General features: G+C 44.0%; 1 protein-coding gene across 1 annotated transcript in view; it reads left to right on the plus strand.

The window, feature by feature from the left end:
- Nucleotides 1-27713, plus strand: part of DNAH8 (dynein axonemal heavy chain 8) — a 521770-nt gene that overhangs the window by 458453 nt on the left and 35604 nt on the right. Inside the window, exons 74-80 of the mRNA XM_088445337.1 lie at nucleotides 1882-2037; nucleotides 3609-3791; nucleotides 12671-12776; nucleotides 14903-15155; nucleotides 15240-15430; nucleotides 16248-16369; nucleotides 19692-19810. Of these exons, the coding sequence (XP_088301463.1) occupies nucleotides 1882-2037; nucleotides 3609-3791; nucleotides 12671-12776; nucleotides 14903-15155; nucleotides 15240-15430; nucleotides 16248-16369; nucleotides 19692-19810 (1130 nt within the window). The remainder of the gene's footprint in view (nucleotides 1-1881; nucleotides 2038-3608; nucleotides 3792-12670; nucleotides 12777-14902; nucleotides 15156-15239; nucleotides 15431-16247; nucleotides 16370-19691; nucleotides 19811-27713) is intronic.

The following is a 27713-nucleotide window of genomic DNA, read 5'->3' on the forward strand; positions in this document are numbered from 1 at the left end:
CTGATGCTGGTGTTGAGAGATGCACTAGGCAATATTTACAGGCGCTGATGGTGTGCGTCTCAGTCCTTGCACATTCATACGCATGGATGTAGCGCCATTTGCGATGGGCAACCACCAAAAGACATGGCTGCATCTATGTCCACCTCTGAATCAGGCCCTTAATCTGGTGATGACTGGAAAACCACCTTAAACGCTTTATGCCCTTCTGCTTGTGCAATATCCCAGCAGTATATCAGAGTTTTACTAATGAGATCTTTAGAGATCCACTATATAAATTAGTGGACATATACAGTATCTTCACAATATCCTGATCTTTTCTAAGATTCTGTCATCCCATTGTCATCATGGCCATGAGTTTCTAATGCAGATCAGATAAAGACACAAAAATATACCTTATCATACTTTGTTGTGAACTCCTAAGTGTCTTGCTGTTGGTGCACATGTAGGACCCAGAAATGGCTCATTTGTTCTCAACAAAACCACCCTATCACTATCCATGTGCCTTCTAAAACTAAAAGTACACATAAGGTACCTGCAGCTGAAGTTAAAGGACTATATAGCCCATTTATCAAAGTGCATTTGAGGTAAATTCCCCCAACACACCTGTTTTCGGGGGTTTACCTCAAATACTAATTATCCCTCGAATGTATGAAGGAGGGACCTCAGCAGGTTTCTCCGATACCTGCTGCGATCCCTCCATTGCCGCCGGCAGCCGCCTCCCCCATAGGTTTCTATGGGGGATGCGATGCTGCCAAATGTATCGTTAGCCGCTGTGTCCTATGGGTACTTACCGCATTTCAGCCATGGGCGCCGCTCATGTGCAGTCCGCGGGACTGCGCATGCGCAGCAGCCTGGAATGCGCTCCGGCCACATCGCAGGGACGGGCTCTTTTCGGAGCCCGTCTCCCTGCATGTGCCGGGTCACACATTCGGCCGCTATGATCGCATTTTGCAATGCGATCATGGGCGTTACTGCATGCCCTGATCGCATTGCAAAATGCGATCCTTAATAAATGGGCCCCTATTTCTCTTTTTAGAACTACTTTTTCTCTTTAATAAGCTGGCTTATTTTCTTCAGTTTTCAGTTTCCTCCAAGCTTTCTTTTTCTAAAGGCTCTTTTAACATTGGACAGTGTAGCTCTTCTAGTTCCCCCCCGTTTGATCTTCTCGTCAGTCGACTGAACATGCAGGTCAATTTCACTTGATCTATTAAAGATAGTTTGCAAATCGTTTGCAAATCGTTCAGACTGAAAGATAAAATTTCAAGAGAAAAAATCAAGGGAAAATCGTTTAGAGATTGGACAGGGAGTAGATTGTCTAGTGGATGTGCCCCATTAAATTTGCACATATATATAACATTTGTGGACCTTGCAATTCAATAGCCTTGATCAGGAACATTTACTTGCAAGTGCTGTACAGTATGGGGTGACGGATGCAAGGTAAGTACTCCCCTTGAGTTAATATTTTGGTTTAGATACATTCTTTAAATACATTGGTTACCAAGTACAAAGTCACTTCCTACACAAAACAGATACAGTCTTCAAGTTGATAATGTTTGGAGTATATTTGCTACGAAAGCATCAATTCACAAGATTTAAGGCTGTCCATACTTTAATATACTAATGTAGGACTCAAAATACATTAGTGGAAATATAAATGTTTGTATATTTGTGCATACCCAATGGCCGAACTTTGTATTCACATCTGAAGCCCTTGCCTTTTTTACATTTCAGTTTAATAATTTTATGTTTGTGTCTTCTACATTACGATTCTTTAAGAGAAAAGTGTTTAAAAGACAGAAAAAAATCTCATTAAGTTGCACAGACATCTCTGATATTTAGTTACCTTATTAAGATTAATATGACTGAATTGCTTTGTTGCAGGTAACATCATTTAATCACAAGTATTTCCGCAAACATTTGGAAGACAGTCTGTCATTAGGAAGACCTCTTCTCATTGAAGATATTGGTGAAGAACTTGATCCAGCTCTCGATAATGTTTTAGAAAAAAACTTTCTCAACTCAAGAAACATATTTAAGGTTTGTGCTTTTGACTAGCATTGGGTCGGATTAAATTAGATGCTGTAATTTACTGCGTTGGGAAAAGGGTGGTAGCCTCGGGCTTTAACACGAAGGGCTATTCAATTATTTTCCTCACGCGGTAAATTACCCACTAACACACGTTAATCCATAGAATCCAGTATAAATTCCCGGAGCTATGGGTTTTTTGTTCGAGCCTCCTCAAGCTCGAACACAAATATGTGTTAATTGCATCCTACAGGGCTATAATTGAATAGGCCCGGCAGATTGAATCCAGCCCATAGAATGTTACTTAATAATGTAATACATATTAGAGAAGCAATTGCACTGTCCACACTCCAACACTTGTTTAGCCTGGAATGTTGTACAATAGCACTGCACAAACTGGTGCTTAATGACCGCTTGCAGTGCCTTATGTCTCACTCAGGGTAGATCGTTTGCAGCACCACCTGTCTCGCTCATTTAGGGTTTAGGGTAGATGAGTGCACCCAGTGGTCTGACTTTTGTATAGCCTGGAATGTTCTACAATAACACTGCACAAACTGGTGTCTAGGGAACGCTTGCAGTGCCTCCAGTCTCGCTCCTTTAGGTTAGATGAGTGCACTCAGTGGTCTGCCCCTTGTATAGATTCCCGGAATGTTGTACAATAGCACTGCACAAACTGGTGTTTGGTGACCGGTTGCAGCGCCTCCTGTTTGGCTCAGTTAGGTTAGATGAGTGCACTCAGTGCTCTGACACTTGTATAGCCTGGAATGTTGTACAATAGCACTGCACAAACTGTTGTTTGGTGGCTGTTTGCAGCTCCACCTGTCTCGTTCATTTAGGGTAGATGAGTGCACCCAGTGGTCTGAATGTTGTACAATAGCACTGCACAAACTGGTGTTTAGTGACTGCTTGCAGTGCCTCCTGTCTCACTCAGGGTAAATGAGTGCAATCAGTGGTCTGACTCTTGTATAGCATGGAATTTTGTACAATAGCACTGCACAAACTGGTGTTTGTTGAACGTTTGCAGTGCCTCCTGTCTCACTCAGGGTAGATGAGTACAATCAGTGGTCTGACTATTGTATAGCCTGGAATTTTGTACAATAGCACTGCACAAACTGGTGTTTGTTGAACGTTTGCAGGTCCTCCTGCCTCGCTCAGTTGGGTAGATGAGTGCACGCAGTGGTCTGACTCTGCGGCTGCCTCTGGTGACTTCAGTGGTGGCCGCTTTCTTCTCTCTTAGACAGGCAACCAATGTATTTGGGAAGGTGTACTACCAAAAATAAAATGTTAACACTACTAGTATTATCTTAATAAAGACATTTCTTCAGTTAATGGACAGCCTTCCTCTCTCTTGTAAATGTATAAGTTATTTTATTAAAAAGTTGATCTACTTCAGTTTAAAATTTTGGTTATTTGTCAGTGATAAAATTCATCCATCTATTCTAGTCATGTTTGTTTAAATACAGCACATATTAATATTTCATAAATGAGCATAATATGTATGTTTATTTATCATCAAGGTTTAAATATTATTATTATTAATAATAATAATGATAATAATAATAACACTTTTTCTTACTGTGCAGGTGAAAGTTGGTCATAAAGATGTTGATGTAAGGGAGACTTTCAGGCTGTACCTAGTCACTAATCTTCCAAATCCTCTGTATTCACCTGAAATCAGTGCAAAATCATCTCTGATTGACTTCACTGTTACTATGAAAGGTTTAGAGAACCAACTACTAAAGAGAGTCGTCCTTAGTGAAAAACAGGTACCAGGATCTATATAGTATTGTTCTCATATCTTGAACATTTTTCTGTACACATTTTCATGTGTATATATCTGTGGTACATACAGCAGTCACATTGATGAGCCCAGGCTATTTTCTATTACCAGGCTCCCCACTGTGTGCGCTGACGTGCTTGTGTGCCATCATTGTCTGCCAGCCATCCTAACATCTGACTGTCTGCTTTGTATGCTGTCCTGACTAAAGGTGCATACACACGAGACGATATCTTTGAACGATATGAACTTTAACGGTATTGTTCAACGCTATATCGTTCATATCGTTCCGTGGGTATACAATGAACGACCAATGATGCGTGCTCCTGTTGGATGATAATAACGATATCGTCCATCGTCCGTGCATGCAGTCCAACCTGGACGATATCGTTCATTTTCCATATGAGGGAACGATCGTTGGTATTTGGTCGTTCATGATATCTTTGGTGTGTGGATGTACAATATCGTTCAACCAGCACACCAGGAATTTCAAGCAATATCGTTCGTTGAACAGATCGTCCCGTGTGGACCCAGCATTAGGTAGACTACCATGCTTTGTGTCATCCCAGTGTACATACAGTGTTTAATTTCAGTTTGAAGTAAGCTTTATCAGCCATTGCACGTTGACTATACACACCAGTATCACGACACTCTTGCTGTAAGGGAATTAGAAGCTTCAATATATAGCCTCCAAAAACTATCCAAAATGTTTACTGTATTGGTCATGCATATTCTGCTGGCATCCAAATGTCTGACATATTTCATAGATATTGTTGTCTGATGTGTATTATCCAGGGTTTGATGGTCAGAAATGATGCCATCTTGGTCAGTATTTACACATAAAGGCAATTGTGGCATTGTAATAAATGCCAAGACTTTGGTATATAAATAAAACAATGAAGAAAGGATCCTGTAGGATAGCGGGCTGTACCTACCGCAAAAACCTAGGGATCATTGCCTTCCTTAGGTTTGGTTAAATAAAGTGCAAGGCATTATTTAAAATAATATATTTTCTAAAGATCATCTGATCCAGAAACGTATTATTTGGGTGAGTAAAAATAGAATATTGTAGCTGTTCAAATTGATTTAATTGACAACAGTCACAAAATATGCAAAAAGTGTACAGCTTCCTTCCCAACTCTTCTATCAGAAAGACAGAAAAGGAGAATGAAATGTCCAAAGCGGTGCACTGTAAATAAATTAAAATGTAATTTTTATTGTTATATTAATTTCACAATATGAAGCGAAAATTTATTTAAAATAAAGAAAGTGTAAATAGATAGAAAAGTGTAATAAAAATATTTTTATTGGCAGCGCCCCCATAAATTCCGCCAAAATGAATATGCGTTATATTGTTTGTGTTCTTATATTTGATATATAGGCAAAATAGGATTCATTATGACCTCTCGGTAACAATATCCTCTTTATTATTTGATCCTAATTGAAAATGATCAATTATTTACATACAGTATATGCATGCTATCATCAGGCAGTAAATTAGCTGACAGTTATATTCAAACGGCTATGTCATATGTAAAATAGTAATTTAACATAGGGATTAATGCTTTATGTGTGGAGGAGAAGTTCCCATTAGGGTATTTTTATTAGTACGCATTCATTAGCGATCTCTATATTATTTGTACTCTATAGTCTTAAGGTGCGTACACACTGGGCGAGTAAAGCAGCCCTAATGCCTCACGATGTTATGATATAATTGAGTTATATGTTGTATGTTATAGTTGACGGCATGTGTTCCATACGAACGCGAATGTGATACTATATTGTCAAATAGCTCTGATCGGTGGGAGCCGTGTAAATCATAGGAGCTCAGATAAAATTGACATCACGCGTGAGGTATGTGATAATTAAAAAACGAGCTATTCAATCTGCATATTATAATCCCATGAGCACCCTTAATAGGGACATTTATGTAAAAAATATTGAATATGTGTATATAATCTCTGTGAATCAGTATTGGGATTATAAATCATTTCCAACTGTATTAACAATCATTAACACTGAGATAATCTGGGGAGTCATATACAGTCCCATGTGTAAATTAGGTTGCCATAATTATAAAAGCAACCTTAAAGAACAACATATTTAGAAGGGACATAGGACCCCATTCAGAGGCGGTCGTTAGTTGCAAGCGGTCGCACTGAATCAGGACGGCCGCATGCATCCTGAACGACCGCCTCCTTGTCGATCGCTAAGCTGTGGGTTAACACCCACAGCTCTAGCAACCGACATCTGTGAGGGTCACGATGGTCAAGACCATCGCGACCATCTGGATTTACGACCAGACCCTTAGGTTGGGTCTGGGCACTCGTAAGCCCCAGGGAGCTTCCTGCTCTGATCGAGCAGGAAGCTGCCCACTGACATCAGCAATGATGTCAGTGGGGCCACCCCCAAACGGCAAGCGTGTCGGCGGTAACGCCTCCGTTTGGGCAGGCACGCCCCCTGCCCGCCTCCCAAACGGGGAGGCACGCCCCCTGCCCGCCTCCCAAACTCACCATCGACAGCTCGCCCCGTCTGCTGTGAGACCCCTAGCGACGGAGCGTCCATTGTTAGCCGGGTCTCGCGCATGTACACAACGGAGCCGGCTCCGTCGTGCGAATGCCCAGTGGGGCAACATCGAGTCGGTTGCGAGCGCTCAGCGCTTGGAACCGACTCTGAATGACCTCCATAGGCTCAATGTGTAAAGATAGAGGAGATTAATCACACATAGGAAACTCTCTCCTTTTCAATCAGTCTTAAAGACATAAGTACGTGGAGTAGACAGATTTCTATTATTGAAAGTCTAAGACTATAGAGTACAAATAATATAGAGATCGCTAATGAATGCGTACTAATAAAAATACCCTAATGGGAACTTCTCCTCCACACATAAAGCATTAATCCCTATGTTAAATTACTATTTTACATATGACATAGCCGTTTGACTATAACTGTCAGCTAATTTACTGCCTGATGATAGCAGGCATATATGTAAATAATTGATCATTTTCAATTAGGATCAAATAATAAAGAGGATATTGTTGCCGAGAGGTCATAATGAATCCTATTTTGCCTATTTATCAAATATAAGAACACAAACAATATAACTCATATTAATTTTGGCGGAATTTATAGGGGCGCTGCCAATAAAAATATTTTTATTACACTCTTCTATCTATTTACACTTTCTTTATTTTAAATATTTTTCGCTTCATATTGTGATATTAATATAATAATAATAGTTACATTTTAATTTATTTACAGTGCACCGCTTTGGACATTTCATTCTCCTTTTCTGTCTTTTGATGTTCAATAATATATGTCCGTGGTAGCACCCCCTGTTGAAACATTGAGGGGATAATACTGTCCTTGACAGTTGGAGAACATTAGGATTTCTTGTGCGACTAGATAACCTTACCTTCTTTCCCAACTCTTCTAGCAAGAGAAGCTTGTTTTCTACTTTATTAGAGTATCTCTAGCTGTGTTTGAGATGTGGTAAGGTTCTGTCATAAATATATTTATCTATCTTTCTCTATATGAAAGGAGTTGGGCCAGTCCTGGAATCTATATGTATAAATATTAATAATCAGTATAAATATTGGGAAATCAGGGTTTGCACCTCCTTGTTCCAAGTTGTCCTAGATAGATGCCATATTTCTGCTGCTTATCAGTTTTAATACTTTCAAATTAGTAGCTTTATACATTCCCATATGATGTCCAGACATGTACACAAGCCTACCCCCTTTGAGGGTTCTGATTGTAATATCTCAGTTCTATATCATTTTATTTTAGCCCCGCACAACCATCTTCATGACCCGCATGTGGCTGCTTGGAAAAATGACTTTATGGTGTCTCTGGATGGCCATGATACTTGGGATGGCAAAGGCTTATATTAATATAAGATCTATTCCCGCTGGTATTTGGTGCCTGAGAGATTGCATTCTATCTTCCCCCATACATCCAACCTGTGTTGGTGGCAACATAGGCAGATTGGCACTTCTATCATATTGGGTGGTCATGTTTTTCAAACCATCAATTTTGTACCATCACTTGGACCCTTAGTATACAACACACAGGCCTATTAATACCCATTCTCCCTGCTATTGCTTTACTTACTGTAAGTTCCTCATTAAGCATATCAGCAAACCTCATGATCGGTTGATTATGCATGTGTGTAATATTGCAAAATCTTTCATTGCTAAACAGTGGAAATAGTCCACTCACCACCCCTATCCCCTAGCATAGTCAACCCTGATTAACTGGCTTCTATGAAGTACATTACCAGTATACAAAAATCTGACTTTTGGTACTCACTGTGAAATGCTTTTCTAAGAATCCATCTGGGGACACTGCTACCTTGGGGTGTAGAGGGTGCCATTGGAGGAGTTGGCAAATCTTTAGACCTAACTTTTTTGAATAAAACTCCATATCGGAGTTCCTGCGGCGGCGGTCATGGGCGCAACCATATTGTCTGTCTCACCTGAACGAACCCTCCACCAATGGTAGCCTGGTCACCTCTCAGCTGACTCTCTCCTCCAATGCACAGCTACCTAAGGGTATAAAGCAGGACTCCAAGAAACAGGAATTAGCCGGAAAAACTTCTCTTCTCCAGTAACTGCTCGCATCGGATCGCTGTTCCAGGCTCCATGCTGTATCCTCAGTCACTACCGATACTCTCAGTGATATTCAACATCAGTCACTACTGATATTCTTCAGTGATATTCAACATCAGTCACTACCAATATTCTTCAGGAATATTCAACATTGGTCACTACCGATACTCTTCAGTGATATTCAACATCAGTCACTACCAATATTCTTCAGTGGTATTCAACATCTGTCACTACCAATATTATTCAGGAATATTCAACATCGGTCACTACCGATACTCTTCAGTGATATTCAACATCAGTCACTACCGATACTCTTCAGTGGTATTCAACATCAGTCACTACCAATATTCTTCAGGAATATTCAACATTGGTCAATATCATTATTCTTCAGTGTTATTCTACATCGGTGATTACCAATATTCTCCATTGATTATATCCAGCCACTCAGTTGTCTTTATATCCTTGTCAGTTGCTAATTGCTGGGCCCCTGATCAGAGGGCCGTGACCTGTTCATTGGGCGCAGCTCAACTCATATCCCCATTGGAGGGGTCGCTGGTGAAAACCACCAATGAGTTAGAGTCTGCCTCTCTGTTCAGGTCTCGTCAACACCCGGAATTAGCCAATGAGCAAGTCATATGTACTTCTTCCTACTTCTTACTTCTACTGCTGCCTCCCCACCTTGTCACCCCGACTCCCAGTCCTCTGACTGGAAACCTCAAGGGCCAGGTCGTGACAGCTACCAAAGCTACCATTTGCCAATGCATTCGCCAAGCTCACGCCCTGCATTACTCTAAGCTACAGGCTGCTATATTCCACACAGATTGCATACCGCTGTTACACCTGTGATATCCCTGTGTCACTTGTAACCGCCACCAGCACCAACATCTGAGTTACACAAACTATACCATCAGCATATTGTCCAATACATGTGCACCTGGGTTCAATTTCTTATCTGGAGAATTACTGCACTAAGTCCATTCTGCTACGCATATCTGTGGCAGATTTACACTGCTACTACTATCTGTATGTCACCATTCTACTCTACCAACAGGTTATGGTACAGTAACCACGTGCTAGCAGTTACCATCAATCCGAAGATTTGACATCTCTCTAATCACCAGGCTAATGCAGTGTAGGATCTGTACCAAGGCCGTCACTGTGCACGAATATAGCTGCTGAAAATCCAGATACCCCTGATTAGTATATGCTGATACCAAGATCAACAGTGTCAAGAAACAAGAGGATCTGGGTATGGACAGACCTTTATTAAATCTGTATATTAGAAATGTACAGTGCAGGGAGCAGTATGTCGTTTGAGAAGCTGACAGGTGCTAAAAACCACTATACATGGAAGTTGGCCATGCAAATGCAAAGTGGGAGAAAATGTGGAAGGTTACTAGTACCCTCAGTGACGATCCTGGAGATGTGGGCAGAGCAATGGAGACAATTGGGCTAGCAGTGGCATCACGTTTATTCAATAATCCACAGAAAAGAAACCGCTTATTATATGTAGATAGCACCGCAAATGGCGTATGAGGATAAAGACTTAATGAGGAGAATTAATCTGGGGCGCACACTATATGCAACACCTTGTAAATCCTCCCTTGGTCCTGTATGATGTCCTATCTTTGGACACCCGGGTTTCATTTCTTTTGGATGCCATATGTGACTATTTAACATCTGTACGGATACATGTTACCTAATTTATGAATATTTTCTGTTTTCAATAAATGGATACTATTTGATCTACACCATTAGTCTATTTCTTTCCATACAAGTGAGAATATACATGTTTACTTCTACCATACACAAAGGGTGTATAACTGTTCCAGTTTGAAGTGCACTCAGGTTTTCTAATTTTGGAAGGAAGATTCTCTTTGGGACCACTCCTGATTGAGCATTTTCATCATAAGCACTTGGGTGTCCTCCCTGGAATGTGTTTTGGAATTTGATACAGTATTTTTATTTTTACAGAAAAGCATCCTGAGACCATTCATGTGTGGGGTTGCTTCTCAGCCAAGGGAGTGGGATCACTCACAATTTTGCCTTGAACAACACAGCCATGAATAAAGAATGGTACCAAAACAACCTCCAAGAGCAACTTCTCCCAACCATCCAAGAACAGTTTGGTGATGAACAATGCCTTTTCCAGCATGATGGAGCACCTTGTCATAAAGCAAAAGTGATAACTAAGTGGCTCGGGGAACAAAACATCTAAATTTTGGGTCCATGGCCAGGAAACTTATCCCGACCTTAATCCCATTGAGAACTTGTGGTCGATCCTCAAAAGGCGGGTGGACAAACAAAACCCCACAAATTCTGACAAACTCCAAGCATTGATTAGGCAAGAATGGGTGGCCATCAGTCAGTATGTGGCCCAGAAGTTGATAGACAGCATCAGGGGTGTATCTAGGGATCTGAGCACCCCTGGCAAGGTAGTGGACTGGCGCCCCCATAATTTCAGGAAGTGCCAGAAGTAGTAGTCCTCTCTATGCAGTGCCCCCAGTAGTAGTCCCCTCTATGTAGTGCCCCCAGTAGTAGTCCCCTCTATGCAGTGCCCCCAGTAGTAGTCCCCTCTATGTAGTGCCCCCAGTAGTAGTCCCCTCTATGCAGTGCCCCCAGTACTAGTCCCCTCTATGCAGTGCCCCCAGTAGTAGTCCCCTCTATGTAGTGCCCCCAGTAGTAGTCCCCTCTATGCAGTGCCCCCAGTAGTAGTCCCCCTTATGCATTGCTCCCAGTCGTAGTCCCCTCTATACAGTGCCCCCAGTAGTAGTCCCCCCTACACAGTGCCCCCAGTAGGAGCCATCTCCCCCATAACATGCCCCCAGTAGCATCCCCCTTATACAGTACTCCCAGTAGCGGCCACCCCCATACTGTGCCCCCAGTAGTGTCCCCCCTATACAGTGCCCCAGTAGCAGCCACCCTCCCCCCCATAAAGTGCCCACAGTAGCGGCCACCCCCTATACAGTGCTCCCTAGTAGCCACACTCCCCCCCTATGCTGTGCCAAAACAAAAAACACATACACAGAAAAAAAAAATCAACTTACCTGATCCCCCGCTCCTGCCGACGTCCACTCCTCCGGGCCCGCTCTCGCTCTGCGGGGGCAGCTGGAAGGCGGGGCTCATGAGTGAGCTCCAGCCAGCTCCCTCCGTGGACGCAGCAGCCAATGAGAGTCTGTACTCCATTCCATAGTTGTTGAATATATGGTCGCAGGCAGGAGCTCCTTTGCAGTATGTCTTACTCCAGCCATGCATGGTCAGAATGAAAGTTGGAGATACATTATTCATGTTTTCTGAGGCATATATTTACTAAAGTGTAGGTTTTTAGTAGTGGAGATGTTGCCCATAGCAACAAATCACATTCTAGCTAATATCTTCTAGAACAGGGATGGGGAACCTTTTTTCTACCGAGGGCCATTTTGATATATATAACATTATTTGCCGGCCCGGTGCAGGCCACGTTCCCTCCATGTGATGTCACACCGGGGCGGGGCCACAATCTCCGGTGATTACAGCAATGCCCGGAGCATTCTGATAATGCTCTGGGGAGCTGTAAGGGCGGCGGTGTGACCGTCTGAAATGTCCTAAGGACACTCCAGGTGTCACTGCTGCATAGATTCTGGCTGCAGGGTGTCGTTCTAGACACCCTGCTAGCCAGATGAGACTAGCAGAAGATAGCACTGAGGGCCAGACCAAATGAATCTGCGGGCCTTGTACGGCCCCCGGGCCTGAGGTTCCCCATCCCTGTTCTAGAAGATAAATGTTAAATAGAATCTGATTGGTTGCTATGGGCAACATCTCCACTTCTAAAAACCTGCACTTTTGTAAATATACCCCTAAGAGAGAGATGGTCTGCAGAATATCTTGAAAAGGGTGAAACAGGAAATGCACTGTAGATTTCTAAGATTAAGGTACCCTCAAATTATTAGGACAAGCATTGAAATTTACTGTCTGCTATTACCCATTAGGGGTAGATTTACTAAAGCTTCTAAATCAGAAAAGTGGTGATGTTGCCCATAGCAACCAATCAGATTCTAGCTATCATTTCTCTATTGCATACTAGAAAATAATAAACAAAACCTGATTGGTTGCTACGGCCTTAGTAAATATACCCCTTATTAAATGTTAATTGCTATAATTTAGTAAATTCATGTAAGATAATATTGTTTTTATTATAGTGTATGATTCTTGAAACCTTACTGGCTGGTTCTTGAGTATATGTGAAGGTTGCTCTATATCTGTTCCTCTGTATAAATAGGAGCTGGAAGCAGAGATAATTTTTCTAATGGAAGATGTTACTGCAAACAAATGTAACATGAAGGAGTTAGAGGACAATCTTCTGTATAAGCTCAGTGCAGCACAAGGTAATAGGAAGAGATTGCATCACTGACGCATCTGTTCTTGGATGTGACTCGCAGATATTTTCCTCAAATGATAAAAAGTTAAATGAACCTGTACTGTGACGTCATATCATGTCCTATCAGCTGGCTGGCCTTTCTGCCACTTTCACATGATACATTACTTCATTTGGGATGTAGTCGGCATCCAGGCGTGCGTGATGCAGACGGATTAAATACCGGCGCCGAAATCCCGACAGTTCGGGATCCCGGCACCAGTATCCCGACCATCGGCATCCTGAAGGTAAGTATCGGGGTGTTAGGGGGAGGTTAGGGTGCAGGGTTAGGGTTAGGCACCGGGGAGCATGTGTTAGGGTGAGGAGGGGGAGTTTAGGCTTAGGCACTAGAAGGGGGAGGTTAGGCACAGGGGACGGAGTGTTAGGATTAGGGTGCGAGGAGGGGGAGGGTTAGGATTAGGCACTATGGGGGAGGTTAGGTTTAGGCACCGGGGAGGATGTGTTAGGTTTAGGGTGCGGGGAGGGGGTGGTTAGGCTTAGGCACTAGGGGGGGGGGTTAGGGTTAGGCACCAGGGAGAGAAGGTTAGGGTAGGGGTTAGGAAAACACTTACCGTTAGTTCCTATGGGTGTCGGGATTCTTGCTGTCATGATGCTGCTGTTGGTTTTCTGACCAGCGTCATCCCAACAGCTTAAGTTGTCTCTTTTTTTTATGTAGGCATTATTATCATATATGGAGACTTGTTTGTTTGTTGTCCTTGCATGTGACACAGATCAGTGCCAGTATATACATTGTGCCTGATTCAGCATGGATTACTATTCTGCTTATACGCATGCAACACAGTTGCTAATATCAGTGGTGATATATAAATGTTTGCATTCGCATTGTGATCGCAGCCTAACATAAGGACGCCCACTTCCCCTTACTCACATCCGTATACTTTGGCAACACAGCGAAACAATCGGTAACATCGGACCCATACGCACAGTTAAGGCAGGTCAGACGTCACTCAGGAATTGCTAACTTCAGCGCACGCTATGAGGCCTCAGGCTGCGTATGGTATTACAGTTGATAATTTAAGCACACCCCTGCAACGCTGTCCCAACGCACTCACTGGCACGTCTACGTTCGCCTGACCACCCCCCCCCCACACCACCACCACCCCTGTCACCACCACAAGTGGCACTTCCTGTCAATCACTCTGCCATGGGACTGCGTAGCCTCTGTGATCGCAGTCCCGATCGCAGTGGCCGGCTCGCGTATGGGTTCTGCGATGCATACGCATGTGCAGAACAGAACAATCGTCCGATTGTGTGCGCATAGGCAACTGCGATCCTTGCTGAATCAGGCCAATTGCACACACATCTGCCTAGACTATGTAGTTTGCAACAGTGCGGCATGTATAAACTATTAAATTAAAGTCATCTGAAAATGTTGGGGACAGAAAGTAGCTGAGATGCGGATAGTGCATGACAGTAAGATGAGGCTACCATACCATACAATTTCTGGAGAGCTCAACGATAACAAGCTGACACTGGGTGCAGATAATTTGGAATTACTGAAATAAACTACAGTATAGGACATCTGTGCTGTTTGTCTCTGACACTAGAGGTCAGTACTGCACCATAAGCAATTGTCTTTTCTGCCTTATCCAGCCTTAGCAGCAGAGCAGAGAATATAACAATAACCACCCCTCATCTATTGCTGTATAATAGGAAATGTATTACAATCTGTCATTGGTAAAGTTGGTAAGGAATCCCTCTAGTTCCAGCTCAATTGCACTATATGAAAGAGTGAGAAACTGTGAGTAGATAATTAACCCTTTGCAGTAGAGTTTCCGTAACTTTAGTAAATGAGAACATACGGTACCTTCCTTCAGTGCCCAATTACAAACGGGTTGGGTATGCAGGATCGTTAGTCGCTATGTTCACAGTGACGATGTCAATCACAGAATGCAGCGCCAACATGCCAATGAGTTAACATGTGACTTACAGCATGATACCCGGATTGGCATTACAACTGTAAAGATGCCAGTGAAACATTGTATATTTTGTTACCCCCTACCTCTTGGCTCCCCTGCTAGTGTACAGTGTATTCTTCATATTTATCCGACTGCTGTTCGTTTTGGACTTCCTCAGGGTCTATGGCAGATGATGAGTTTCTGGTTGAAGCACTTGGTGTTACCAAGCAGAGAGCTGGTGAAGTGAGTGAGAAGCTGTATATTGCTGCTGGAGCAGAGTTAAAAATTAGCCAAGCTGAAGAGCAGTATCGGCCAGTGGCGACACGCGGCAGTGTGCTCTATCTACTGATCACAGAGATGGGCATGGTCAATGTTATGTACCAGACATCACTCCTCATGTTCCTGAAGTTGTTTGATCAGTCCATGGCCAGGTAGGATGCTCTCACCCCTATCCACCTGGGCTCTATGATACAGCAATATTGTATTAATATCGCTGCTTTTATTTCCTCTTTAAGATCAGAGAAAAGTCCCATGCTCCGAAAAAGGATAAGCAACATAATTGAATATATGACTTTTGAAGTTTTTAGACATTTTGGAAGAGGGTTATATGAAAACCATAAATTTCTCTTCGCCCTGCTTCTAACATTGAAAATCGACCTACAGAGAGGAGCCGTGACACACCGGGAGTTCCAAACGCTCATCCGAGGTAAAACAATTAGCTGCCTATATCTGTTTAATAACTTACGGGATTCCCTGGCAATCTCTCATTATCATGTAGTAACATACTTCCCAACAATTGGGTCAGAATAAGTCAGTGCCTCATCCAAACCTCACTCAGGCCGCCTACATGTGACAGAGAACAAGCTGACTTTCAGGTGAACACTGCCTTTATTTGGCTCTGTAAATTTGGACTGTTGGTATGTATGCAGTAATTACTACCTCTGCTGGGTCTATGTAACAACTATTACATTATTTATGCTATATACTGTAACAATGTATGGGGTTAATTTTACTGTTATCTAACTCTAAAGTCACATCCCACAATAGTGGTGCTGAAATTGTGTCAGCCGGTTCCTATCAATCACACTAATGACAGTGGCCCGGGATTCTTCAGACCCCATCCTGCCGCACTTATGGTAGCCAGTGTCTTCCTCTTCTTAGTACTTGAAGTTGTGGTGCCAAATGTTATTGCTCAAACAGTTATGGATTGTTGTCCCTCATTCTTTTGGTATGTGAGTTGTATATTGTATTCTGTATTTATGTTTTACAACTAGGAAACATTACTGTAGAGTGCTACATATTCAGCATTATTGCACCATATTAGATTGTTTTGAATTGAAAAATAAAATGACACCTAACATCTCAGAAAAGATGTTATTCCGTTACATGTCACCCCCATTACAACCTCACGGATACAGTATGATGCCTGATGGGAGAAATATGAGTACCACTTTCATATAGATCTTCATTCATATTTTTATTCACACCGTGGGTAACGCATGATGCTATGAATTGCATTATAGGTGGAGCAGGACTTGACCTGAGAGCGTGTCCTCCAAAACCATCCGAGTGGATTCCTGATGTAACCTGGATGAACCTTGTAGAGCTGAGCAAACTGGCCCAATTTTCTGAAATTTTGAACAAGGTATTTTCTAGTAGTGACATCAATCAATCTGATGCAACAACTTTCCTTATATTCATTTATTGCTTAGGTTTAATAATAAAACATTTGGTTTAACTGCATAAATTATATGCCATGTCTTATAATACATACAATTTAAAATAAACATGTGAAAGAGAATATGTTTCAGCATATCATCATCAACTTAATGGTGATGAAGGCATACTGTATGTCAGTTATGGTTTTCTTATATGAAAACAAATAAAGCTGCTATCAGCACTAGCCTATGACAGGTGACACTACAGATGTCTCCTCATACACGTTTGCTGTGATTTCGCCAAAGAGCCCTTCTCAGGGTGCCAGGTTCCGTGCGAATAGCTTCTTTTTCATGCAAATGTAAATCTTAATCGCAATGTGATGTGTCAAAAACCGCTTCACAATACTGCACTGGTTACTTTGATATGCAACACTTGTATATCTGTGTGCCACTGAGTCTGACTCTGTACACGTAGTGCTACCATGCATCGGCCGCAGCTTTACAACATGCTAAGTTCCGTTGTGGCTCATGGACAGAGTAAGACTCAGTCACACACAGATATACAAGTGTATCATATCAAAGTAACCAGTGCAGTATTGTGAAGCGGTGTTTGACACATCACATTGCACAAAAAAGATGCTCGGCACAAGTCTCATGGCACACTCAGAACGGCACACTCGCACCGAATGGCGTATTGAGCCTAAATGTATAAGGACACATCTGTATAACAGGGTAATCCTAAGCATGGGGTCCCTCTGTCATAGTAACCCAGACCTAGCATTTTCTGCATGGGGCTGAATTCCAGAGGCATTTATTTTATTCTATATTGTATGTCCCTGCTTTATCCATATGCTCTTATCCCCATTGTGCGTGATGCAGACCATACAAGTTCACAATAATAAATTAGGAATATTTTAGTCATGGCATTTTGGAGATAGATCATGAGACGTCCTCTTAGATCTGTTTCTGACCTGCACCTCACCTACTTTGATAACTGTGTCTCATTACTGCCTCCATGCTGATCCACACATATGGAACTCCCTACCTCACCTGGCCAGACTCTCCCCAATCTTCAGACTTTCATGGGTTTTTCCAAAACTCATCTCTTCACTATACTGTAGCTCCTCCAGCTGACACTACTCCGTCAGCTTGTTCTAACAGCTACAGTTCCATCTCCGCTCTGAGTCCTAATAGTCTCTATTGTCAAAGCATTACCCTTTCACTGTAGACTGTAAACTCATATGAGCAAGGCCCTATCTACTCTGTCTCAAGTCAGCACGTCATTAGTAAATCTTGCATGCCCCAATTCTGGTTTTATATGCAATCTGTACAGATTTGTTCACATACATCTTACTTCCACACGCATAAAACAGCCCCCTCCAGTCGCGCCATTCCGTGGCTCGGTAGCAACTTTTTACCTTCAAATGCGTCTTATGCGCAAAGCAATGTGAATAGGACGCACAAGCAGCTTCTGCTGATTAAAATGATATGTTGCATGCTTATATTCTGTGTGTGACTGCGGCTGTATCTGCATGCGACATACCACGTTACAGTGTCACAGCCGCTGACACTGTATCATAGTATTTTGCATGTGGTGCCTTCCACATAGAAAATGAGGATGAGTTTGGGCAGAAGGAAACAGACCCATGGAGAAGAGGAAAGGACAAAGGTGGGGCATATGGAATTTTGCCTGTCAGACCATCTGACCAATCCATACAAACCACAATATGTGGCCACATTCAAGGTTGCATGCGACTCAGAATAAGGCCCATTGGGGCAGATGTATGAAGCTCTGTGAAGTGATAAAGTAGAGAGTGATAAACGACCAAACACTCAGCTCCCAACTGTCATTTTTCAAACACAGCCAGTAACATGACAGTTAGGAGCTGAGTGGCCGCTCGTTTATCACTCTGTACTTTATCACTTTCCAGAGCTTAGTACATCTGCCCCATTGTGTGTAGAGTACACATGATTGTATCTGCCCCTTCTAGTTTAGGTAACAATTTAGCGGTTTTAAGCATTGTTATTTAAGCATTCTGCATCCTCTATACACACAGGGCCTGATTCAGACCCGGTCGCAAGCTCGCAACTGGGTCCATGGTGGCCCAGAGCGCATGCGCACAACGGAGCCGGCTCCGTCGTGCGCATGTGCGAGACCCAGATAGCGACGGACAATCCGTCGCTCCGGGTCTCGCACCAAAGGGGGCATGCTGACGTTGTCGATGTTGAGTGACAGCACGCCCCCTTTGGTGGGCGGGCCGGGGGGGTGGATGCCCAGACGGAGGCGTTCCCATGAGAACGCCTACCGTCTGGGGGAGGCCCCACTGACATCACTGTCAGTGGGAGAGCTTTCGGCTCTGTTTGAGCCGAAAGCTCTCTGGGGCTTGCGGCCACGAGACCCTACCACAAGGGTCTCATCGCAAGCCCGATCGTCGCGATGGTCTTGACCATCGCGACCATCATCCTGGCCGCTCGCATTAGCTGTGGGTGGCAACCCACAGCAGTGCGAGCGGCCAGGAGGCCGCTCCATAAGAAATAAAAAGACGCCCTGATTCAGAGCGAGCGCTCTGTCAGAGCGTCCAGCTCTGAATCAGGGCCACAGTTCCTCCAGGCTGGCTACTCATCACTGTGTTGTGTTTCTTTCAGGATTTTATCTAAAGGATATTTTCCTCCTCATTTGTACTGACCACACAATGCTTGTTTGTGCTCCAGCACACAGGGCCTGATTCAGCGCTGCTCTAATACATCTCTATCTATTTGCAGTTTTGCACATGTTTTAAGTTTTATTAACGATGCCGCTCACAGTGTGGATTTATTCGCAAAGAGATTGACAGGCAGGGTCCATTTGTGGGTGGCGACTTAGACACAGGTGTGTCGCGACCATTTTCGGGGGAATGTTTCTACCTGCGACTATGATCCCATACACAGTGAAAATGACTCCAGCGTCTCAGTTCTGGTGCCCGTTCTGCACGACTATAAGGTTACTCGGAAGTCCGATAATTGACTGATCTGTGATCAAGCTGCGTCTTTGTGTGCAGTGCCTTGGATTTGCGAAGCTGCCGCTGGATGTTCAATACAATATTCCGGACGTTGCGACATTTGTATTTATTTGTTACAAATTGTCGGCTGTGGAGGCATTAGAGTACATCTCTGAATCAGGCCCTGCTTGCGGTTTAAACTTTGTGTCATACAGAAGGTGCATTACATGACTGCCTCTTTATACAGATACAAACTTACTGTGGGCACAGTTGCATGTGGTTTAGTTTACATAAATCTCCCTCACCCTAACCACAATTTTATCATTTTAAGGTGACTCGCAATGAAAAAGTTTGGAAAAAGTGGTTTGACAATGATGTTCCTGAAGAGCAAATAGTTCCTGATGGGTATCATGTTTCCCTGGACACCTTCCGGAAACTCTTACTGATCAGGTACTGTATATAAATAATTTATATCACCACTGACAGTTCCTTATTCTTAAGCCGCGTACACACTAAACAATAAAATGAATGATATAATTCATCACGTTCAATATCGTCCAGCGTGTATGCAAGATATGGTTAACGATGCGCGCTCCTGCGGATCGTTAACGATGTCTTTCATCGCCCGTACTTGCAGGTACTTGTACCAATCAGATTCAACTTAACATTTATCTAGCACTTTCTAGAAAATAATAGCTTGGATCTGATTGGTTGCTATAGGCAACATCTCCACTTTTAAAAACCCGGACTTTAGTAAATATACCCCTTAAAGTCAGTAAAATCTACACTGTGAGAACATATTAGACCATTTGAATATAAGGAGCATGTGATGGAGATAGAAAGTTCAAACAGTATGTTTCTTTATAAGGGTAGAAAATGCTGCCTGTTCTTGTTTTTCGGAGGGATCTTCTTCAGCAATTTCCTTTTGTGTACCCCGACTTACAGCATCTGCGTTTGACGGCATGGCTGTTGAAACCGCCATCCTAAGGAGCCGGTGTATCCCAGATGAGGTTGTTCCCACCATGCTTCGGGCTGGGAAGCCAGTGACTGTGGCACACTACCATCGAATATGGAGGTCTTATGTGAATTGGTTTGAACATCGTGGATTCTCTATCTCTTCTTTTAAATTGTGCCGCCTTATTTTTCTGCAGGCGGGTATGGACGCCGGTCTCAGGTTGGGTTCGTTAAAAGTGCAGGTGTCCGCCCTTTTAATTTTTTTCCAGAAACGTTTGGCTTTGCTCCCGGAGCTTCAGACCTATTTGCAAGGCGTTCTTTGAGTCCAGCCACCTTTTGTGCCTCCTACAGCCCCTTGGGATCTAAACCTAATTTTGGCTTTTCCCCAATCGCCTGTGTTTGAGCCTTTGGAAGATGTGGAGCTACAATACTTGTCCTGGAAGACAATTCTTCTTTTGGCCTTGGCCTCGGCTCGGAGGGTTTCGGAGCTCGGGGTTTTATTTTGTCGATCCCCGTATCTGATCGTCCATGATGACCGGGCTGTGCTTCGCACGAGACCTGATATTTTGCCAAAGGTGGTTTCCGCTTTTCACTTAAACCAACCCAATGGTTGTCCCGGTTTTACCGGTGGTCGATACCTCTTCCCAGTCTCTGGATGTTGATCGGGCACTGTGTATCTTTGTCTCCCGGACTGAGGGCTTGCAAAAATCTGATTCTTTATTTGTACTTTTTGATGCTGCTAGGAGAGACTGGCCTGCATCCAAGCAGACTTTGGCACGGTGGATTAGTTTTACTATCCGTCAGGCATACTTGGCCAATGATAAGTCTGCGCCGACTTCTATTTCTGCACATTTTAGACATGCGGTTGGCACCTCTTGAGCTTCGCGCAGTGGTGTTTCTACATCACAACTCTGCAGGGCGGCAACTTCATCCTCGGTTCATACCTTTGTTAGATTTTATCGATTTGATACTTTTGCGGCCTCGGATTCTGCCTTTTTCCGCCCAGGAGGGGTGCTTTGGGACGTTCCCAGTGTAACTCCAGTGTCCCGTATGGAAGAAGGAGAAAATAGGATTTTGGTACTTACCAATAAAATCTCTTTCTCTGATTTCATATTGGACACTGGACACCCGCTTCTGCGCTGAGTCCTGTTTTTCTATTTGGATGTATCTGCATGTGCTCCTTTCTGTCTGTTCTCCTTTTTTTTTTTCTTGGGTCCTCCTTTTCTTCCTCTCTCCATTTGCCTCTGGTTTCCGTCTCCACTCGGGCTTGGTTAGTCTTAACTGAGTCAGGTGGGGTATATAGAGAGAGGAGCCAGTTTCAGTTTGAAAGAAAATGTAAAGTGCCAGGCTCCGATGAACACCCATTTATATGTAACTCCAGTGTCCCCTATGAAATCGGAGAAAGAGATTTTACTGGTAAGTACTAAAATCCTATTTTCAGTTTTCCAAGGACATTCCTGTGTCTTTTGTTTTACGTAAAACTGTTTCATTTCCAATTCTTATTTTCTTATTGAGAATTATGATACTCCTGTATTGGCAGGATTAGTGGTTATTATGGTACTGCTCTACTTTAGTTGACACTCACAGGAAACATGCATTGGCTTTTATGGACAGAATTAATGTCACTGGTGTTTCAATTTCATTGCTATGTTTTGGGAGGACAGCTGAGGTGGGATAGCATCAGCTGCAATGATGAACTGCTATTCCATGTACAGTAGTAGTGCTGGGGCTCAATCCAACCTCATTCTATGTGGGATTAATAGTGGATTAAGACCAGCTCAGTATTACTAATAAGGCATCCAGGCCCGAGGACAATGATAAATATAAAAAATAAATTAAAAGTAAATTATACCCCTCTCACACTGAAAATTAAAATCCCAGGTAATTTACCCGGTAATTTGCTAAATAACCCGGGATTTTTCCCTGTGTGAAAGGGTCATTCCAGGACTAAATTCCCGGGTCTCCGACCATGGTTTTTTGTAGGGTCGTAGACCTGGGAATTAAGTCCCTGGTTGACCCTTCCACACAGGGAAAAAATCCCGGGTTGTTTAGCAAATTACAGGGTAAAAGTGAATTACCTGGGATTTTCATTTTCCTGTGTGAAATGGGTATCAGACAGAAAATGGCAAAAAACCTGGCACGCAATATGTTGGGTAAAAGCTGGGTGTTTTGCCATTTTCTGTCTGAAAGTGGTATAATACATGTACAATGTTAAAGACACTAAAAGCAAATGCAAATACAAAATGAAAGTGCTAATTTAATTTAAACACATATAAACATCCATTGCCTTCAGCTTTCAAAAGGCAGAGAGGGAATCTGCTTTTGTTTCTTGTTCTGCTTAACAATGGAAAGTATTACTGTGGATGCTAGTAATCAGTATTCAGGTGCACTCAGCCAATGATAAGAGATCACCGATCATTATAATCATGGTCAGCTTGCATATTGCACCAGGAGTTGAGCAGCCACAAGTGATCCACCTCCTGACAGGCGCATATGTGTCTTTTGCAAGCGCTTGTTACTAAGGGCCTGATTCAGACCCGCTCGCTAGACTGCGTTCGCACGTAGCCTGCAGATGTTTGCAATCTGCGCATGCGTATAAGATTCAATGCGCGTCCGCAAACCAGTCCATGCAATCGCGAAGCAATTGCCCTTTGTACATAGACCCCTCACTAGATTGAGTGACAGGACGAGCCGTTTGTGGGTGGTGACAGGGGTTGGTCGATGGATACGGGGGAGTGGTGGTGCGAACGCAGGCATGTCTGAGCATCTTAACGCTGTTTCAGAGGCTTGCATAATTAAGAAGCAGCGTCATAGTACACGTAACATGACTTAATTACACACTGCAGTGCTTGCGGCAGGGTATGGTCAGCCACAAGTTCTGCATATGGGTCCGATGTTACTCGATGTTACCGATTGTTGCATACACTTCCTGGAGATGACGTGTATCACTAAGGGAAAGTGGGCATCTTAAGACAGGCTGGTGGGTGTCTAAATACACACCGCGATCGTACACCAAGACATAATGGGCGTGCGAATGCCTTGCCGTGCGATCGCGGGATTTGCATTTTTGGCACCTGACGGCTGCGTGCGAATGCATCTAGCGAGCGGATCTGAATCAGACCCTAAGTTCTCAGAAAAGCGCTTGTTACGCTTCTTCTAACACAAACACAGTTAACATGCTACTGTGAGGTTCTGAATTTGTTGTGGACCCGGGGTGGTGATAGGAGCAGACACAGGAACAGACTTAAATGAAAAAGTGGAGTTTTTAATAAGTGACTTAGAAGACATGGGAATGGCAAACGAAAAAGTCCAGGTATAGCACTAAAGTGCACTTGATAACTGTAGTGGGGGTTAATGAGAAAATGTCCAGATAGTAACAGGCAGGAACAGTCCAGTATACAAGTATGGTGAGCTGAAAACAGAATGCAGGTATGATGAGCTGTAACTAAATGCAGGCTTGATGAGCTGAAACTGAATGCAGATTTGGTGAGCTGTAACTGATGCAGGCAGAGGTAGTGAAGTCCAGCTGGGAGTGGAAAGAAGCAAGGTGCAGGGAAACAGCAGATTCAGGTACTCAGGCAGGTAAGAAGGTATATGGAGGGTGCAGGGTAAGTCCAGCAGGTTGGAGCAGGCAAGGTTCAGGCTAGGAGCGTATACAAGCAGGCAGGTAAGGCACAGGTACTCTCTCTCAGCCGCAGCTGAGAAACACGTTGCACTGGCAAAGGAAGGAAGGCTCTGGACCTTCCTAAATACTCAGTGCCAAGCTGTGACTGGCTGGAATGAGCACATGACCTTCCAGGATTGGACAGCCGGAATCACATGGCCACAGGCAAGATGGCGGCACCCATGCCAACGGAACGGAAACACCGCCATACCTCACCAGGCCTAGTGACAATGTGCCCGCATAGAACCACGCGCAGCCAATGCCCCTCGCCAAACACCAGCACCGCTGCCAGAGACCCCCCCGCCACAACGACCTCACAGGTAATACCTGGTGACTACCATGCCGAGAAACCCTGGCCATGACAGTACCCCCCCTATGGGTGGCCTCAGGACACTCACCAGGCTTCTCCGGATGGGCAGCATGGAACCTCTTGATGAGTGCAGGAGCATGGACATCTCGGGCATCGGTCCAACAATGTTCCTCTGGGCCGTAGCCCCTCTAGTCCAGTAGGTACTGCAAATGTCCTCTGCGGAGATGGGAATCCAAGACCTGGGAGACCTCAAACTCTATGCCCCTTTCAGTCTGGACACAGGGAGAAGCAGTCAGGACACTGTGGAACTTATTCAACACTAGGGGTTTAAGCAGGGAGATATGAAAGGAGTTGGGAATTTTCAGGTAAGGGGGCAACAGAAGGCGATAAGCCACGGGGTTAATAATTTCTATAATGGAGAAGGGCCCGATGAAGAGTGGAGCAAATTTCATAGATGGTACTCTGAGCCGTAGGTTCCGGGTGGACAACCAGACTTGGTCTCCAACTTGCGTGGTACTATCCTACGCTTCTTGTCAGCTTGAAATTTGCAACGGGAGGACGCCTTCTCCAGGTCAGCACGAACTTGAGTCCAAATTGATGCAAATCACATTACAGTGTCTTCCACAGCTGGTACATCAAAGACGGACAGGCTTTGAAATTGAGGAACCCGAGGATGAAGACCGTAGACCACTTGGAATGGGGTTTGTTTCGTGGAAGAGTGGTAGGAGGCATTATGCGCAAATTCAGCCCATGGCAGCAATACAGACCAATTGTCTTGGGAAGATGTCATGAAAATCCTCAGGAAGGTGAAATTTGTTTAGCACCAGGGGTTTAAACAGGGAGACATGAAAGGAATTGGGAATTTTCAGGTAAGGGGGTAGTTGAAGACGATAAGCCACAAGGTTAATGACTTCTATGATGGAGAAGGGCCCGATGAAGAGTGGAGCAAATTTCATGGATGGCACTCGAAGTCGTAGGTTCCGGGTGAACAACCAGACCTGGTCTCCAACTTGCATACGTGGTATTTTCATACGCTTTTTATCAGCTTGAAATTTGTAACGGGAGGACGCCTTCTCCAGGTCAGTATGAACTTGAGACCAGATTGACGCAAATCTCCGTACAGTGGGCCTGATTCTGACCCGGTTGCAAGCACTGAGCGCTCGTAACCGTGTTGATGGTGGCCCAGAGCGCATGCGTACGACGGAGCCAGGTCAGCACAAACTTCAGTCCAAATTGATGCAAATCACTTTACAGTGTCTTCCACAGCTGGGACATCAAAGACGGGCAGGCTTTGAAATTCAGGGACCCGAGGATGAAGGCCGTAGACCACTTGGAATGGTGTTTGGTTTGTGGAAGAGTGGTAGGAGGTGTTATGAGCAAATTCAGCCCATGGCAGCAATGCAGACCAATTGTCCTGGGAAGAAGTCATAAAAATCCTCAGGAAGGTCTCAAGGTCTTGATTAACCCTTTCAGTGGAGCCGTTGCTTTGTGGGTGATAAGCCGTAGCAAAATTTAGCTTTACTTGCAATACAGAACATAAGGCTCTCCAAAATTTTGCTGTGAACTGAAAACCACGGTCAGAGACTATCTCAGCTGGAAGACCATGGAGACGGAAAATAGGTTGAACAAACAAGTGAGCCAGGTCAGGGGCAGAAGGCAATTTCTTTAGTGGTATGTAATGGACCATTTTAGAGAATCAGTTTACTACGACCCAGATGGTAGTGAACCCTTGAGAATTCGTCAGATCCGTGACGAAGTCCATGGACAGATGAGTCCATGGATGTGATGGAATAGGTAGTGGCAATAACTCACCAGCCGGTGCCTGACGTGAAGGTTTATGCTGGGCACATGAAGAACACGAAGAAATAAATTCCGACACGTCTGCTTTCATGGATGGCCACCAATAGCCTCTCTTTAAAAATTCCAAGGTCTTCCGGGTACCTGAGTGACCTGCAAAGTGAGAGGAATGAGCCCAGGTGAGGAGCTGCTTCCTTAACTCCGGGGCCACAAAGGACTTCCCTGTAGGAGGCTGTAGCTGTAAGGTGGCGAAGACTCTTGACTCCAAAACAGGGGTATTTTGTTGATTCTCTGATTTGTCATCACAGCGGAAAGATGTGGACAGGGCATCTGTCTTTTGATTAAGGGCTCCAGACCGGAAGGTCAGGGTGAACTGGAACCGAGCAAAGAATATCGCCCATCGGGCCAAACGAGGACTCACGCACTGAAGATTCTTGAGGAAGAGCAGATTTCTATGGTCCGTGAAGACAGTGAAGGGAAACTTGGCCCCTTCCAGCAGGTATCTCCATTCTTTCAAGGCTAACTTTACTGCTAAAAGTTCTTGTTCACCAGTGGCATAATTTCTCTCAGCAGGAGAAAACTTCTTGGAGAAGAAAACGCAGGGATCAACTCGGTTATTGTCATAACGCTGAGAAAGAACTGCACCCACGGCCTCTGAAGACGCATTCAGTTCCACTAGAAACGGCCTATCCAGATCTGGTTGTCGTAAGACTGGAGCTGAAATAAACGCCTGCTTTAAAAGTTGGAAGGCAGTCTCTGCCTCAGGTGGCCATAGGGCAGGGTTAGCGTCTTTTTGGGTCAAGGTGGTAATAGGAGCAAACAATGATGAAAATCCTTTAATAAAATGTCTATAGTAGTTGGCGAACCCAAGCAATCTCTGGATGGCTTTCAAAGTTTGAGGACGGGACCAATCCAAAATCGCCTGCATCTTCTTGGTTTCCATTTCTAGACTGGAGCCAGAGATGACGTAACCAAGGAATGGCACACTGGGAACCTCAAAGACACATTTCTCCAGTTTGCAGTAAAGGTGGTTCTTTCTTAGACGGGACAATACTTCCTTCACATGTTCATGATCTTTTGTTACAGAAGACGAAAAAATCAATATATCGTCCAGGTAAAGTACAACCGAGACGTACAACAGGTCCCGGAAAATCTCACTAACAAAGCCTTGAAACACGGCAGGGGTATTGCACAACCCAAAGGGCATCACAAGGTATTCAAAGTGTCCATCTCTAATATTTAAGGCGGTCTTCCATTCATCGCCAGCATGAATGCGGATGAGATTATAAGCCCCTCTCAGATCCAGCTTTGAGAATATGAAGGACCCTTTAACTCTGTCAAACAATTCTGTGATCAGGGGAAGAGGATACCGATTCTTAATTGTTATATCATTGAGGCCATGGTAATCTATACAAGGTCTTAGGCCTCCGTCTTTCTTGCCAAGGAAAAAGAAGCCGGCTCCAGCGGGAGAGTTGGAAGGTCGAATAAATCCCTTTGCTAGGTTGTCCTGGATGTACTCTGACATGGCATGAGTCTCAGGCACGGATAGAGGATAGGTGTGACCACGGGGTGGCATCTTGTCAGGCAGCAGCTCAATAGGACAGTCCCATTCTCTGTGGGGAGGTAAG

Source organism: Taudactylus pleione, unplaced genomic scaffold (genome assembly GCF_031769625.1).
Source record: "Taudactylus pleione unplaced genomic scaffold, aTauple2 ptg000378l, whole genome shotgun sequence".
NCBI lineage: Eukaryota > Metazoa > Chordata > Amphibia > Anura > Myobatrachidae > Taudactylus > Taudactylus pleione.